The sequence below is a fragment of the Amblyomma maculatum genome, chromosome 4 (assembly GCF_055883805.1).
Source record: "Amblyomma maculatum isolate TAMU_Amacu chromosome 4, ASM5588380v1, whole genome shotgun sequence".
Lineage (NCBI taxonomy): Eukaryota > Metazoa > Arthropoda > Arachnida > Ixodida > Ixodidae > Amblyomma > Amblyomma maculatum.
In genome coordinates, this window is record NC_139347.1 from 10,111,214 (window position 1) to 10,129,958 (window position 18,745).

An 18,745-nucleotide genomic window follows, 5' to 3' on the forward strand; every position below is an offset into this window, starting at 1 on the left:
TAAAGGTAATTTTCATTATTATTAGCACAAAAGGTATCAAAATCCAAGCTATTCAGTCAGCGAAATTGCATGCACCACAATGAGCCTTCGAATCAAATTTTGGGTGGGATTCAGAGGCACCCGCCTCCCTAGCAGCCATGGTCATAGGAAATGCAGTTATTGGCACCAGAATAACACAGGCAGCCATGCGGTGGCCATGGGCACACACTGCCATTTCCTGTCTGTGTTATTGCTTTGTTCTGTTGCGTTACTATGCTTTTAAGCGAGAAGTGTTGTAGTGCCACTTGGCATGATGCTACAAAAGCAAGAGCTCTGGAGGCTGCTGTACTTGCCCTGTTGTCGCATAATGTGAACTTCATTCACTTGCATTTTGCTCGTTGCAGTGACAGAAGTTTCTCTCAGATTGCATGCAACAACAAGCACCAGGTATTAGCCATTATATCAAGGTCAATTGCTACAATGCCTTAACTACACAGAGCACACAAACATGCGCACTTCAGTGGGAGTGTAACTGGGAACTTGAGAAATTTCGTAAAAGCAAAGAATTCAGTATGTGAAGTTTTAACTGCATAACCTAAAGTTCGGGAGCACTGCCATGACTTCTTTTCAAGTTTTGCTGACAGTTCAGGCCACCAAGGGATGAACAGTTTGTTGAAACCCCCACTGTGCGGAATTGAATGCTGTCAGAATGTCGTATATAGACAGTTTGGTGCTCGCCTTGCTTCCCATTTGGAATGCTAGGCAAGCAAGTTCACAGGGCCATCATTGTTTGCTCGGTCGGTTCTACTGGCTGTCCATCGCTAAGTTGCTTTTCCTTTGCTCAGCGCAGGGCTACCTTTTCCATGTTCCAGCAATGCTGACATGGAACATGCTGCACTTAGCATTCTTAACATGGAATAAGGTTTTATAGGCTTCTACATGGAAGTCAACATCATTGCCTGACGTTTGATGACTGAGAAGTTGCAAAACTTAATCAGTGCACTGTTTTAAAGGCACTAAAGGGGATCTGTCATTTTTACCAAGATAGGAGTTTCGAGAAAGCAAAAGACTGCACTTAATTCTATTCTGTGCCTGGTCACATGAATTCTCATTGGCCGCAGCTAGCTCTTGCCTTCATGAGCAACGCTTTTCGGATGGGGATGGGAAGTACCATTAGTATAGCAAAGCAATATGGTGAGTGCTGTCAGGTAAAAGAAGAAAAAAATGATGATTCATGTGACACTGTGAATTGCATTTGTTGAAGAGGACAATATAGTATTACCCTTTCTCACACACACTGGTATCTATTTATTGTAGTGTGCTGTATACTGCCTTATCTAGTCCTTTTTGCATTATCCTTTGTTTTCGTTGATGTAGTTGAAGTAATACATCAGCTTGTATACCTGTGGGCTTGTAAGGGCATTCCTAGCTTCCTTGTGGTGTGAGCAAGTAAAGTCACAGGCCTTACACTTTGCCTTGTCCACATTTGCTGCATTGTTCACTTACCAGATTGCAAGAGACTACCAGACCAACTGGATGACTTCTGTAGAGATCCTGGACGATGACACTTTCCTCGGGGCAGAGTCCACAACTAACTTGTTTGTTTGCCAGAAGGACAGGTAGGATTTCTCTGGAGGCTTGGAACTCTGTGCGAGCTTTTTATATTGTGTGTGTGTGTGCGGGGGGGGGGGGGTCACTGTTGCTGTTCATATTTCTCATAGGTTATATTATACATTGTCACGCGCCTTCATAGAACGTCGACGGAAGATGAAGAAGAGCGGTCGGATAGATCGGTGAAGAAGAAAGAAGAGCAAGGGCAGAGGAACGTTTGTACGCTTCGCCGCAGTCCTGTTTGTACCGATCCCTGTAAATAAACCCCCCGTGCTTACAAAGCACGTAACATCTTGGTGGAGGTGCGGGGTAGACATCTTTCTTCGTGACTGAATTTAAACGGCGGTAGTCAACACAAAACCTCCATGTGCCATCTTTCTTTTTAACAAGGATAACTGGAGCTGCCCAAGGACTACAGGACTCTCGAATAATGCTGCGCTTTAGCATGTCTTGAACTTGCTCATCTATTACCTTACGTTCAGTTGCTGAGACTCGATAGAGCTTCTGACGTATTGGAGGGGCGGACCCAGTGTTGATCGTGTGATGAATACGACTGGTAGGCAGTGGCATTGAGTCATCCTTGGCAAAGTCGAACACTGTCACGTGTTTCAGTAGTAGTTCCACTAGAATATGACGCTCAGTTGTAGAAAGAGACTTACTAATCATAGTCGTAACTTGGGTCTCCATGCCTGGTCGCACCTGCTGCTCAGTGACAGAGCTGTTTAACGCCGCGACGGAACCGGATATGCCTTCCTCGAAACGGGCGAGTTTTAGGCCCCGAGGCAACACAGTTGGCTCTTCGGAGTGGTTCACTGTCCATAGCTCAGTGCGGCGTCTAGTCACGGGAATGACGCAACGAGGCACAAGGATACTCTTCTTAGAGCAGGTGAATCTCGTAGGTTCTACTATAGCCTCAAAAGATTCGCACTGGTTTCGAATGGAGAAAACCCGCACGAATGCTACAGATAACGCTGGCACAATTGTGTCTTCTTCCACAGCAAATGCTCCAAATTCAGGTGTCGAGTCATCCACAAGAACCGAAAGTAGTGAAGGATTCAAAGCAATCTCTCCCGTACCACAGTCTAAAGTTGCACCACACACTTGCAGAAAATCAATCCCAAGAATCACATCATGCGTAGACCGAGGCAGTACTGCAAATTCTACTCTAAACTTGAGGCCGCCAATAACAACATCCGAAGCACACACACCAAGAGGAACTAAAGGTTCACCACCGACACCACGGAATAACACTGCACGGTCACCACTGAACATTACTTTTCTACCTAAACAGTTCTTAAAACTCAAACTCATAACAGATACTGTAGCACCAGTGCCCACAAGAGCCATTGTTTTCACACCATCAACAAACATTTCCAATTTGTTCTTTAACATAAACACGGGCAGAGGTATGGACGTCATCGACTCGCCGGCGGCCTCACCTCCATCGGCTGCACCCCTTAGTTTCCCTGAGGCGAAGGGGTAGAACGACGTCGAGGGGAAGGTGACCTGCGCGGGCGCTGGGGTGGCGGCGTCACACTACGATCAGATGCAGGAGATGAATTCCGCAAATATGTCGAATGGTGTGAGTCCCCAGTAGGCATAGTCGGGGATCGCTGTTGTTCGGTGTGCAGCCGTCCGTGAATGTTCGCGTGGGGTCGGTAATCTTGGACAGTTGGAAAACGACGGCGGCAGTATCTAGCGATATGCCCCGCAATGCCTCGCCTGTAGCACGCAGGTTGAGGGCGCCAGCGATCAGCATAAGAGTCCCCACTAACAAAGTCGCGACGTTGGTTGTAGCGAGGCTCTCGCTGCTGACGAACCACATTTTCAGAGTAGACGGGCCTCTTTTCCATCGGCTGGTGGTCATAACGTTGAGTACAGCTGCGCTGATTGTCCATATGCGAAGCGCCGCTAGGTTGAACCCACGGAGTGGACAGGGCGGCAACATTTGCCTGCGGTGCACAACTCTGCCGCACATATTCTTCACTACAGATGGCGTCCCTAGATTTTGAAAATTCCTCGCGTACAATCTCTCATATCATATCAGCCATGGAAACTGAAGGACAGGTTTCAACACTGGCTACAGAGGTGACATTGGCCAGTCTTCCGAATTTAGGTGTAATTCGTCGCAGCTTGAGAGCCTCAAATGTTCTACAATGCTTTATAACATCAGCGGTGGTGTTCAGGTTCTCGTTGCTAATAAGAAAATTATAAACGTCTTCCGCTATTCCTTTCAGGAGGTGACCGACTTTGTCTTCTTCAAGCATAGTGGGGTTGACGAATTTGCATAGCTTTAAGATGGCTTCGATATATGCAGTACAAGTTTCTCCGGGTACTTGCGCCGGTGAAACAAAGTTTGCGCGCTTCTTCTTTGCAGGTTCATCCCCAAAATTTTTCTTGATTTCGCTTGTAAAGATAGCCCACATACTTAATGAATCCTCGTGATTATCGAACCAGTCAAAGGCAGTGGCGGCAAGGAAGAACACCACATTAGCCAGCTTAGTAGCGGCGGTCCAGTGATTGTATTTTCTCACTCTTTCGTAGTGCTTCAGCCACTCATCAACGTCCTCCTCAGGTTTTCCGGAAAAAGTACGCGGCTCTCGATAATGGGGCCAGTTGTTCGCCGTGGATGGTCCTGGCTGCTCGGTACTGCCGTCTTCAACCATGTCTGATGGCATTGGTGGTAGGCCAGCAGGTATTGGTGGTAGGCCAGCAAGTCTACGGCTTCTTCGGTAGATGAAACGCTCCGTGGTCGCTACCCAAGCACCTCTCACCAAGATGTTACGTGCTTTGTACGCACGGGGGGTTTATTTACAGGGATCTTATACCAAGGTTTGCAGACATCGCTTACCCACTTACGAGTCTACTGCATAAAGATACACCATTCAATTGGATCAGCGAATGTGACTCAGCTTTCCGTCATCTGAAGTTTCTTTTGACCTCGGGCGCAATCCTCCGCCACTTCTGCCCATCAGCTCCAATTGAAGTACACACTGACACAAGTGGTATCGGTATCGGCGCTGTACTTATACAACGCCATGGACGCGATCAGCACGTGATAGCGTATGCCAGCCGCTCGTTGAGTAAATGTGGTAGAAATTACACTGTTACGGAGCAAGAATGTCTAGCCGTTGTTTTCTCTGTACAGCGCTTTCGTTCCTATCTGTACAGGAATGCTTTCACGATTGTGACTGACCACCATTCCCTTTGCTGGCTCGTGAGTCTTCGTGACCCCTGTGGGCGGCTCGCTCGATGGGCTTTACGCCTACAGGAGTTTAATTTTACTGTGGTGCATAAAAGCGGCCATAAACACTCAGATGCTGACTGTCTTTCACGTTTGCCGCTTCAAACGACTGATAATGACTGAGACAATTGCGATGAATATTTGGCTCCAATTTCGCAAACCTTCCCCGATCTCCGAGTTTTCCGAACCGAGCAACGCAAAGACAAAACATTAACTTCACTGTTTGATTCCGCCAACGATCCTATGAAGAACACATTTAGCATTCGCGAAGGAGTGCTTTACAAGAAAAATTTCGCCTCTGGGGGAGCATGTATGCTTCTTGTCGTTCCGGAAAGCCTACGTATCACAGTTCTTGAAATGACGCATGATGACGCCACGTCTGGTCACCTGGGAGTGGCCCGAACACTCCACCGCACACAGCAGCGATTTTACTGGCCGAAGATGCGTTCAACGATCAAGCGATATGTAGCCAGCTGTGTGCAATGCCAGCGCTTTAAGCTGTCGACTTCAAGCCCACATGGAAAACTGCAGCCAGTCACACCTCCAACAGCCCCGTTTGAGCAAGTTGGCATTGACCTTCTTGGACCTTTTCCACGGTCCTCTAAAGGAAACCGATGAATTCTTGTGTGCGTTGATTATTTAATCCGCTACTGTGAGACAGCCACGATACCATCCGCTACTGCGTCTGAAGTATCAAATTTTTTACTTCGACTCGTCATTCTTCGGCACGGCCCTCCTGCAGTCATCATTAGTGACCGTGGACGCCAATTCACAGCGGACATTGTCGAAGAACTTCTTTGCCTCAGCGCCTGCAGTTTTCGCCACTCCACGCCATATCATCCCCAAACGAACGGTGTGGTAGAACGAACTAATAGGACGCTTACCACCATGTTGGCTATGTACGTCGCTGCAGACCATAAGGACTGGGATGGCGTTCTACCGTTCGTTACGCATGCATATAACACAGCGCAACATGAGACAACAGGCTACAGTTCCTTCTACCTTCTCTATGCTCGCACGCTTCGCTGTGCCCTCGACACCATACTGCCATTTTTCATTCATGACGAACCTTCTCTTGCTACCACACTCTGCAGAGCTGAAGAAGCCCGCCAGCTGGCCAGAGTTCGAATTTTATCTTCGCAAGAATGTCTAAGAACCGCTACGACGCCCGACACCAACAAGTTTCCTATGCTCCTGGTGACTATGTGTGGTTGTGGACACCTCTCCGTAAGCGTGGTCTTTGTCAAAAACTGCTGTCACACTACACCGGACCGTTTGTTGTGTTAGAACGCATCAATGACCTGAATTACGTCATAGCACGCATAACGGCGAATGGTCGACGGTCACGGCAGTCGCAGGTGGTGCATGTAGCCCGCCTCAAGCGATTTGATTCCAGAGGATCTCTGTAACTCGCCTGACGGGCTTCGTCTGCGAGGAGGGAAATGTCACGCGCCTTCGTAGAACGTCGACGGAAGACAAAGAAGAGCGGTCGGGTAGATCGGTGAAGAAGAAAGAAGAGCAAGGGCAGAGGAACGTTTGTATGCTTCACCGCAGTCCTGTTTGTACCGATCCCTGTAAATAAACCCCTCGTGCGTACAAAGCTTGTAACAATATAAAGAACCGCGCTCTTTTTTTACCTTGGGCTTTACAGTGTTCAGTTAATCCAGTGAATCCTTACGTTAGTGACATTTTCACATCCCGAAAATGCTAAGTTGCATAGATTCACATGGATATTGTTTCCCAAATGTATTACCTATGTGGAAACCTGTCGGGGGCTGACGTTTTGCATGATATGAACGCAGCTCGGGCAGTGTGCCTCTTGGAGCTAGTATGAGCTCATGTGGCTTTTTAGCTACTGTACGGCGCCATGTTGAGAGCGGTGATTGGCCGGTCGTAAAGAACGTACCTTACCGAACGGCCCAGTGTGACCATGCACGGTCGCAAGCTACATAAACGAGAGTTCCAGCAGCTATGTGCACTACGATAAATACGATACTTACGACGGATGCGCGTATAGTCTCAACGCGGCTTAAGTTGCAAGATACGTAAAAAGTTTGCATAATTTGGTTGTGCGGCATCTGCTAATACAGCTCATTTGAAGAAGGTAATTTCATTTTGATAATTTTCTCCGCATTGTGAGTAAAGTGTAATTATACCACTCCAGTTTTGTTTGAACATTCAAAATTTTGGATAATTCGAAAATTTTTCTTCTGTATCGTAATTTGGTTTGGCTGTGTAGCGTGAAATACTAGCTTGCAACAGCCCAATTTATTCAGAGACCTGGGGTGCCGTATAAGAATGTCCGATCCCGATTTCACCACATGCGGGTGAAGTGACAGCACCTCAGAACAAACGAGATTCACCGGGAAGCAATGCTAATGGTCGGTGTGCAAAGCACACCATCTTTGCATGTCCCAGAAAAAAAACTGCCTCTTCCATAATCGAGAGTAGATGTAAGCATGAAACAGTTTTATTCTCCATGTCGCACCGAAGCATTCTCTGCTTTTTTGCTGATTTACTAGGTGCTTGCCTTTCCCGACAGCCTTGTCACCTCCTTGAATGGGCACACATAACTGTCATTCTCAACAGAGCTGTGGTATATAATTCTGCTGTCAAACGGCACTTCGTATTGCGGTCAAGATGGACCATGCTACATGTACCCACTCAAATCTGTTCGACAAGTTAGATTGCTATGCCAGTGCTGGCGCTGCACACATGATGATCATCGTCATCAGTTGGCAGTATATATGTATAGTATATAAAAATACATAAAGCTTCTCTGCAAAATTCCAAATTATGGCCAGAAAAAAAAAAAATTAACAACTTGTTGCATATTGCATTGGTGGCCTGACACTCTGCGATAGCCAGCAGTAGCCAGATCCATGCCCATTTGCGTGACTCGTTCCTGTGTTTGTTCCCTTGGTTCCTGTGCTCTCCTGTGCTCTTCATGTGCTGTAACTGTGGAAAGACTGCAAGTTCGTGCTACACATGCACGTTTTTCTATCATGGTACCTTCCAGCCAAGAGCGCTTAGTGAATGACCTTGTGCACGCTGATAGGACACCAGGCAACTAGCGTGCCTGGGAACTGGGAAGCCTGTTTGAGCCTGCACATTTGTTTACCACTGCCAAAACACATATATGACGCTGAGAGCATGAACATAGCCTTGCAATTTAAATAACATAAATTTAGATATAAAGCTGTTTATTTTAATATTGTCTGTTCTTTATGATGAATCATTTGAGCAATATTTACCTCTAGTTGGGCATCATCAGCCGGACTGTACCCACTGCAGGGCGAAGGCCTCTCCCATGTTACTCCAATTAGCCCGGTCCTGTGCAACTAGTATCTGCATCCACTTGACCCCTGCAAACTTCTTAACTCCATCCTCCCACCTAACTTCCTGCTGTCCCCTGCTATGCTTTGCTTCCCTTGGAATCCAGTTTGTTACCCTAAGCGACCATCGGTTATCCTCTCTTCGCACTACATGTCCTGTATATGCCCATTTCTTCTTCCTAATTTCGACTCGAATGCCAGTAACGTGAATTATTTCTCTAACCCACTCTGCACGCTTCCTATCTCTTAATGTTACCCCTACCATTTTTCATTCCATAGCCCTCTGCATTGTCCTCAACTTATGTAGAACCCTTTTTGTTAGCTTCCACATTTCAGCCTCATAGGTGAGTACAAGTAAGATGCAACTGTTGTATACTTTCTTCACCACTACCGGTAAGCTGCTAGCCATAATCTGGGAGTGCTTGCCAAACGTACTCCATCCCAGTCTTATTCTTCTTGTTATTTCCTTTTCATGGTCCAGATCTGCGGTTACTACCTGTCATAAGTAGACATATTCGCCTACTACTTCCAGTGCTTGTCTACCTAACGTAAACTGCTGTTCCTTCCCGAGGCTGTTGAACATTACTTTAGTCTTCTGAATATTAATTTTGAAACCCTACCTTTCTGCTTTTCCTGTCTAGGTCATAAATCATTCCTTGCAGTTCATCTGAGTTACTTAGCAAGGCAATGTCATCAATGAATTTCAGATCACTGAGGTATTCTACATCAACCGTTATCCCTAACTGCTCCCATTCCAAGTCTTTGAATATTTCCTCTAAGCAAGCCGTGAATAGTACTGGGAAGATCATGTCTTCTTGCCTAACACTCTTCCTTACGAGAATTTTATTATTCCCTTTATGCAGAACTATGGTTGCCGTGCAACAACTGTAAAGATGTTCCAGTACTTTCAATTGCGGCTCATTTACACCCTGATTCCACAATGCCTGTATGACTGCCGATGTTTCAACAGAGTCGAATGCTTTTTTGTAATCAACAAATGCTATGTAAAGGGCTTTTTATATTTTAAACATTTTTCTATGATAGTATGTATGTGATCAATAGTACAGTACCCATTCTGAAAACCTGCTTGACCTAACTTTTGCCTAGGCCTAATTTCCTCTACGCTGCTTTAAGGTTGCCGCTGTTCTTAGAGCATGCTCGGTTTTCTTGTTATACTTCCTTATGCCGAACACTTTCCACCTGTTGATTAGCTTTGTAGCTCTGCTGGCTCTATCCTGTCTCTTGAGTTGGAGGCTTTCATGCTTTGGCATTTCTTAATCAAATCTTTCACCTGCTTCGGTAATTTACCGGTATCATCTCTCTACTAGACTCCACTTTGATGTCACAGCCACCGCTGGGCAGTTGAAACCAACCGAAACAGAACCAGGTTTCATTTCATTTCATTTTATTACCTTAAAGATGCACGAAGGGTATTACATAAGGGGTGGGTACAGATATATTGGTGAGCAAGTGTTAACACAAGGTTAGAAACGGAATTTGATTTTTCACTCATTTATCATTGTCTCCCATTAACATCCATGGTATGAAATTTGGAGGATGTCACCGCGACAATGCAAAGTGTCACAATGTATGAATAGTCATGAACAATGCAACTTTTTATACACTTTTTGTATGCATGACTCAGTACATTCAAAGTATCATTGCTCAGCAGTTTACAAGTAACATAATGTAAGGTGTAGAGTGTACAAACATTACGCAGTCATGAGTTATAATTATGACTCACAGTCGTTATAACGCTTCAGCAATCTTAAATGTAAGCAGTAGTGAGTGTGTATGCCAATCTTTTTATTTTTTTATAAGCAAGTGCTACCAGTTGGGTTGTCTGAATATACAGCAACTGCAAAGTTGGTCCACTAAAGGTAGTGTTTTCCCACAACAAAATATTTTGCCTGGGTCCAATTCGTTTCATGATAGCATATACAACTTGTTCCGCAAAAAAGCTGCCACCGCCGTAAACAGAGCTCAAGGAAAGTCTTGATTGGTCAACGGAGTCATGACGTCACAACCTCATGACCCTACGTGGGTATTTCAAACACCCTACATTGAAATGTAGCTAAAGAATTGGGAGAGGGTCCAAATGAAACAAAATTGGCCAGGACGTATTTCAGAAGATAAAAGTTATTCAGTAAAATAAATTTGTCACTATTGAGGTTCGAACTCGGCTTGCCTATGCATGTAATTCATAGGCCACGCAGGGTCATTGATACTAAGCGTTTTAAAGGGGCACCTATAGTAAATGCATTATGGTGCGTATGACTTACTAGCATGTGTTTGGAATGTGTACTGATGTTGCAGTGTTAAGAATTCTTAAAATTTTAATAATAAACAAGAAAATCTTTTAATTTGCAGAGGTTTTAAAAAAAAATTATAGAATGAAGCAAAAGTGTAATCATGTCTACTCTTAAGGCAAAGCTTAAGCATCCCTCTACTTTTATTTTCCTTGGTTTGGATGAATATTTTTTGCCTGTCAATGACTTTTAATTAACCAGAATATATTATGTGGTATCAGCACTGCTTTATATGTTGTAATTTCTCATTGAAACCTTTACTATGTCACCTCGAAAAGCTTAATTAGCTTTTAAGAGGCAGTCTTCTGGCTTTTTAAACTATTTTTTTTTTTCTTGCTTTTTTGCAAAGTTCCATCCCCAAGTTAATGAATATCCAGCTATGGAGCTGAGAAATACAGCAATATAAGTGCGCAAGAAAGACGAGACAAAGAGGAGAAGTGGACAACGACGGCGCAGAACTGACAACTGATTTAATGGAAGAACGGAAGAGCATATATATATACACACACACTTGTTGTACCCACACGCGCAAGTCAAAATTTATTAAAATATATAAAAATATATCAGCACATATAAAACGCCCCCCCCTCACACGCACGTGGTGAAAACTGCCGACGCACTATCGATTGTGCAGCATAGTCATCTCTTTTTCTGTCAATGCGACGGATGTTTTACTGACACAAACATTTTGCTTCCGGTTAATATGGAAAGCCTCGGCGATTTCTCGAGTAGTCTGGTCTTTATGAGGAAACAGTATATTAGTATCAACAGAGAAAGGTACACACTCACACTCACTCACAGAAAAATAGGGAGCGACTTAACTGGAAAGATCATTCGTATATTCCAATACGTGGATGATTTCCTTGTTTTAGTTAGATCCTTGGATGCTGTAAGTGTGCCTCAGATCCTTGACATTTTTGCTCGGAATGGTACAGGACTGAAGTTCACTTCTGAGGTTCCTCAAAAAAATGTATTGAAATTTTTAGATTTAAAGTTTACTTTTAATATGAATCGTGTGTTGGCAGTACTCTCCTAGGAGTGTAAAGCCTCTTCTAAACTACAAGTCATGTCACTCCGAACTTGTTAAATCTGGAATAGTAACAGCTTGTTTTAGGATGGCTGTCAAATGTTTAAGAGCCTTGAAATCCAAGCTAATAGATGTAGGGAGGCTGGTTATCCAGACTCAGTGCTTGTAGCTAGTGCTGATAAGGTCCTGCGTTCTCTGAAGTGTTCCGGACAGATAGAAAGAAAAAATGAAAGAAATAAAATTGCAGTTGTGCCTTATATACATGCATTGTCACATAGGTTTAAAAAATCAGGTGCAAAATATGGCGTACAGGTGTTGTTTTCCGCCTGTAATAAGGTTGGCAAGGTAGGTGCAGCAGTTCAAAGAAAGCTGGGTGGCACAAGAAGTAAGAACAGATGCCAGGTTAATCACGCCAAGAGTTTCGTTAGTTGTAGGATGGGTGTAGTATATCAAATACCATTGTCCTGTGGCTGTACGTATGTTGGGCAGACAGGCCGTTGCATCAACATTAGACTGATGGAGCATGCGCAGTCCTTAAAAAAGAATGAAACAAACTTAGCAAAACATTGTAGCGCGTGTGAGTGTGTACCTTTCTTTGTTGATACTAATATACTGTTTCTTCATAAAGACCAGACTACTCGAGAAATCGCCGAGGCTTTCCATATTAACCGGAAGCAAAATGTTTGTGTCAGTAAAACATCTGTCACATTGACAGAAAAAGAGACGACCATGCTGCACAATCGATAGTGCGTCGGCAGTTTTCACCACGTGCATGTGATGGGGGGGACGTTTTACATGTGCTGATATATTTTTATATATTTTTATAAATTTTGACTTGCGCATGTGGGTACAACGAGTGTGTGTATATATATATATGCTCTTCCGTTCTTCCATTAAATCAGTTGTCAGTTCTGCGCCGTCGTTGTCCACTTCTCCTCTTTGTCTCGTCTTTGTTGCGCACTTATATTACTGTCCATCATGGTTCACCAACTCGCCCAATCAGCCGTTCTTCTGAGAAATATGGCAGAACAATTTAAAACAATTTTTCCATAGGGTAGTTTCATTTTCTTACTGGTAGTTCTTGTCTACAAACACACATCGTGGACACGACATACGGTTAGTATTAAAACAATATGCAGCTTTGGCACAGCGACTCCAGCGCCACTTAAACTGCGGGCAGAGCGTGTCATCAACTGAAGTGCGTAGATTTTGTTAAAACTATAATTAAGAGTACCACAGTAGCTTGAAGGAGAATGAAACAAATAACCACACCCGCCAACATTTACCACAGATACCAACAGCTGTTCTTGCCTATAGCACACTGCAAGTATGGTGGTGTCTTTAGTTGAGTGATTTTTCATTTCGAATCCATTTTAAAAGCAAATTAAGCAAGATTAAAGAATAAAAGTAGCTGTAAATTATTGAAATGGAAAAAATAGGCTGCCTTGTTGATATGAACACAAATAACTGTCTGTATGACATTGTGGCTTAGTATAGTATATCATTTCTACACTCCAAACAGATGACATGTTGGTGGCAATGAAAGGACACAGTATATGGTGTCACCATCTGCTAAAACGACTTTCCTGATCAACTTAAAATGCAGTCAAACCCACTTATAACAATACCGGTTTTAACAATATATCAGATATAACTATGAACATCCTCTGCATCGTCAGGTTTGCCATGTGTTTTATAGCAAATGAACCGCTTATTACAATGGCATATTATATTATCAGTTATAACCTTCAAATATGGTAACTGAAAGTCAGCAAAAATGCGGCGACCACAAAAGTGCACGCATACTTGGAGGCAGCAACAGGAGACAGCGACATAAAAGAGAAAAAGAAAATCAGTACAGAGCGCATCGAGTCAATGCATTGGCCTGGTGTGCTGGGGAAGCTTGCATGCCGTGGAGACGCAGGGTAGGACGGAGCACTTCCTCACATGGTGGAGGAGGGAAGGCGTAAGACGCTGCTAAGTATGGCCGTTCTTAGGGAGAACTTTGAGCGCTCCTCTTCGAGACCTCAGAACTTATGTCCTCTCTGTCTCTGCACGATGGAGAAGTCCATTCTGAGGGTGCACTGACCGGGGTGCGCTGCACTATCCTCCCCTATTTCCTTTGCCCACGCCTACGCTTCACGGTTGCACATGTTATGCGGCAGGCGCGCAACAGCGTTCGTGCACGTGTCTTTCTGGCGAGGCTCTCCTAGTGTGGCATCATCGTTTCCACGGTCTTGCTGGCCCTGGGTTTTCTGTGAACAGTAATGGAGGATCCTTTTTCAGGAAGAGCGACACAACTGGCGCAAAGAGGAAGCAAACGGCAATACTACTGGAAGTTGAGTGGAACATTGTATGTGAGCACAAGGACAACGCAAGTGTGCAACTTGGTGCGCAAATATGGCCTGACACAACTGACAGTATCGGCAATCATTCGCAACGCATTCAAAATTGAGAACGAAAGCTATGCCGGTGCTGCTCATGCGATGGACGACGGCCGGAAACGAGTTCGAATATGGGGCCTAGAAAGACGTAGAACAGCTGCTCTACCAGTGTTTCTTAAACGCCCGTCTAGCAAACCTGCCAGTTAGTGACCCGATATCAGCAGAGAAGGTGAAGCACTTCGTATATACTTCCTGCATAGCACCGATTTCCAGCCTTGTGGTGGTTGGATTCAACGGTTCAAGGATAGACATGAAATCGTCTACAAGGCAATTGTGAACGAGGCAGGATTGCTCGATGTCGACGCTAGGCAGAAGTGGCTTCAGGAAACACTGCCTTGCATCCGAGAAGCACACCCTGACCAGGACTTGTACAATGGGGACAAGACTGGGCTGTGTTTCCAGATGCTACCATCAAAGACGCACGCTGTCAGAGGTGATCCTTGTAAGGGCGGCAAGCAAAGCGAATTGCGCGCGATCGTTTTCTCGTGTACCAATATGGGCAGTAGCGAGAAGTGCCCCGCCTTCGTCATGGGGAAGTCCAAGAATCCCCACTGTATTTGTGGTGTCGCGAGGATCCCGGTTTGCTACTGTCATAATGGGAAAGCATGGAACTTTTCCGTGAATGACTGGTCAAGTTTGATCAGCGGATGCAGCGTGAAGGCAGGAAGGTGGCATTGGTGCTTGACAATTGCACTGCATACCAAACAGCTCTGAAGTTGTGGAAGTTTTTCTCCTCCCACTTAACACCAGTGCAGGCTTGCAGCCTATGGATGCAGGCTTGATTGCTTGGTTCAAAGCATAGATGCAAGAATGAACGACTCTCGCAAGAAAAATAAAAAAATCTGCTGCTTCTTAACGTCCGCAGCCGCCATAACTTACGCTGCGCCACACATTCAACACGACAAGTAAGGACAACTCTCGCAAAAGCAAAAGAATTCAAAATTGCTGCTTCTTAACGTCTGCAGCCGCCATAGCATACGCTACGTCGCACATTCAGCACGACAGCAAGGATGAACGACTCTCGCAAAAAGAAGAAAGAAGGGATCTGCTGCTTCTTAGCGTCCGCAGTCGCAGTAGCTTACGCACGTTCAGCACGACGACACGAGATGCGTATCGCGCGTCAGCCGCCTACCACGGGCTGAGCTGGCTTATCCGCGCATGTGTAGTGCATGCTGCTACGGACGAAGACCGGGAAAGAGAGAGGAAGGGGAGAGATAAAGCTCGGCAGTAGAGTGGGCACACCCTTGTGCTTCGCTCTATCGCGTTTTTCTCCTCCCGAACACCACAGCTGCATCAGTTCCCTCTCGTTCCTTCACGCACATGGCTCTCAAACGTCACATGCTGGCGCGCGGCAGATGCACGCGCCTTTGGGGAAGGGTGTGGCGCTGCCCTAGACCAGCCGTCGCCTAACTGTGCCCTCTCATTCCTTCCGCACGTGGCTTGAAAACGTCACACGGCAAACGATCGAGGGTGATGCGATCGTCATTGGGGAAGGCACACCGTCCAATGCGTGGTGTGGAGTTCGATATATCGAATGACCGCTGAAATTGAGTTCGATATACGACGCAGCTTTCCTTTACTTTTGCATGGGATTTTCAAGGGGATATTCCGTGACTTCGACATAACCGAAAATCGAATTATCCGGGTTCGACTGTACCCGACAATCTGTCACGAGCGCTTCTGTCTGCTCACTGCTCAGTTCGTCATCTTCTAGAGTCCGCTATAATATTAACCTAGAGCCATCCACTATGGCCTCTCTCATAGCCCATTTGCAGCTTTGGGGCATTAAATTTTACATGTCGCATAACATTTTGATGCTTTTTGCCTGATGGTATGCATTCCTCTCGCATTTTGTGCTTACCAACAGTGCGGCCACAACAGACGAAGAGCGGCAGCACTTGCAAGAAGTGGGGCAGTTTCACCTTGGGGAGTTCGTCAATGTCTTCCGGCATGGTTCGCTAGTGATGCAGCACCCTGGCGAGACATCCTCACCAACGCAGGGCTCCGTCCTCTTCGGCACTATCCACGGTGCTATTGGTGAGTCCCTTTCCCTTTTTTTGCCTTGTTTTGCTTTTTTTTTTTTTTTTTTGTTGTTATTGATTGTTATTCATCCTTCGCCATTCAGGTCTAGTGACACAACTGCCGGCCGACTTCTACACTTTCCTCCTTGAAGTACAGGAGAACTTAACCAAAGTCATCAAGAGTGTGGGCAAGATCGACCATGCATTATATCCTTTTGTCGTGCACTCAAAATAGGCTTACAGCCCCGTCATGGTGGTGCAGCAGTTAGGGTGCTCAACTGCTGTGTCCAAGGATTCTGGCCGCTTTTTGATGGAGGCGAAAACTAAAGGCACCTGTATGGGTGCGCGATGTCAGGGCTGTAGTCCGATAATTTTCACAGTACCGCGAATTTTTTCCCCACACTGCTGCGCCACCAAATAGTCAGCATGGGTCACGTGATGCGCCGCGGCTCGCTTTCGCCATCAAGCTTCCAAACAGTCACAGTGTGGACTCCTTTCACTACAGTGCGTGTGCAGCAATTGCTGTATTTCACGTCTGTGTTTTGTTGCTCAGGATTTTTTTTTTTCTTGTAAGAAGTACTTAGTGGCAGAAGGCCGGAATAAAGCGCCTTCAGCTGCAGCAAGCTGCATGAGTCCGGAAAGATTTGTAGAAATACCTTTCTAGGCTAGCCCGTTTAGCGAAAATGTGTGCGCGTGATCTGTGCGTCGCATATCTGTGCGCTAACGTGTCGCTCGCAAAAAGTGGATGTGTGAGGAGGGAGATTTAAAATAAAAACGAGTGATGGTTATAGGAAATGAATAAAAGCTATAAATAGACATCAATATAGTTAATGACTAATGCTAATGACTAATAATAATTAAAAATGACTTGTAATCGCCAGTATGTCAAGCTACGACTTGTAATGACCGCAACTGACTAGAAATGCTTAGCGATAAGTGGTAATGACTACATTGAGTAGGTATGACTCATCATGACTACAAAATTATCAATATGTAAAACGACTTAAAATGATTGGAAATGAGTAAAATGACTAGGCATAACTCATCGTGACTGCTAATGACTACGAAATGGCCAGTAGGACAAACAATGACGCAACTGATTGGAAATGAGTAAAAATGTTTAACTGTGAGTGGTGATCACTACAATGACTAGGGATGACTCATCACGACTACAAAATTACCAGTATGCAAAACGACGACTTGAAATGATCGCAACTGATTGGAAATGAGTAAAAGTTTGCAATGAGTGGTAATTATTACAATGACTAGGCATGACCCACCATGACTACGAAACGACCAATAAGTCAAATGACAACTTGAATTGTGCTGCTGTGGTTGAGAGCTTCGAGTGTTTACTGGGCTTCCCATAAAAGTGTTTTTATGTTTGCAAAGGTGCATTTAAAATTCATTCTTAATGAGGCAAAGACATGCATAGCAATGGCTTTCTTTTGGAGCACAATAAACATTTAAGTGGTATACCCGGGCACCTACTGCAAGGTGTGCTTTAATTGGGAGGTCTTGGTCAGGCATTTCTGACTTGTTCGTATGTTTTTGTTAGGCATGTTCGCTCCATTTATTGAGCTTCACTCTGCTTGTGGAGTAAAAACAAAAATGACAAATATTGCTTAAATTTTATGGTTTTCAAAGGAAAGGAGGGTTCACTGTATATTACACATTTAAATGAAGGCCACCATATTTTCTGCCATTATTTTGTCATTTTGTATGTAAGTAGCCAACCGATTTTTCAGACTTCAATAATTCGGAATTCATTCAGAAACTTTCCCGCACCCCATTAGAATGTACACACTTTCACGACCGATGGTGTCTGGAAGTTCTATTTTGGCGACCAAGTTTGGCGCCAGCAATACTGCAGAGGTCACTTTTAGGCTGAAAGCTCGTTTTTTCAGCCTGACATAGAGCGAGCGGGCATAATTGTCACAAACAGCCACTTTGTGCGGCCGTGAAAGCTAGGCCATAAAAAGGAAATAGCAAGAACAATAAGATTGGGATGGAGCGCATTTGGCAAGCACTCGCAGATTATGACTAGCCGCTTACCGGTATCGCTCAAGAGGAAAGTATACAACAGTTGCATCTTACCTGTACTCACCTATGGGGCTGAAACGTGGAAGCTAACCAAGAGAGTTCTACTTAGTTGAGGACAACCCAGAAGGCTATGGAACGAAAAATGGTAGGGTAACATTAAGAGATAGGAAGCGTGCAGAGTGGATCAGAGAAATAACTCAAGTTACCGACATTCTAGTGGAAATTAAGAAGAAGAAATGGGCATGGTCAGGACATGTACTGCGAAGAGAGGATAACCGATGGTCGCTTAGGGTAATAAACTAGATTCCAAGAGAAGGAAGCGTAGCAGGGGGCAGCAGAAAGTTAGGTGGGCGGATGAGATCAAGAAATTCGCGGGGGTCAAGTGGATGCAGCTAGCACAGAACCGGGTTAAGTGGAGAAATATGGGAGAGGCCTCCGCCCTGCAGTGGGTATAGTCAGGCTGATGATGATGATGAAAGCTAGGCGAAGCATTTCCATTTGGACGGACTAGTTGGTCCTCTGTTCGTGTCCATTTGAGGCAGTGGCACCTTGGTGCATTCACGGAGGCTCTCACTACGCTAGGTTTTTTTCCCATGAGTTCCATCTCGCAGTCTTTGCTACCTTTGTTAACCATGGAAACTGATTGTTATTGCTTCGCGCAGTGCGTGCATTCATTCGCGGCATGAGCATGACCTGCAGCTGCATCACAGTATGTCAAGTAATGGCATGGAC

General features: G+C 45.0%; 1 protein-coding gene across 1 annotated transcript in view; it reads left to right on the forward strand.

Moving 5' to 3' along the window:
• The window catches only part of pic (DNA damage-binding protein pic), a 118,236-nt gene that overhangs the window by 88,132 nt on the left and 11,359 nt on the right, over positions 1 to 18,745 (forward strand). Inside the window, exons 18-20 of the mRNA XM_084600723.1 lie at positions 1,489 to 1,598; positions 15,817 to 15,986; positions 16,075 to 16,177. Coding sequence (XP_084456849.1) covers positions 1,489 to 1,598; positions 15,817 to 15,986; positions 16,075 to 16,177 — 383 coding nt within the window. The remainder of the gene's footprint in view (positions 1 to 1,488; positions 1,599 to 15,816; positions 15,987 to 16,074; positions 16,178 to 18,745) is intronic.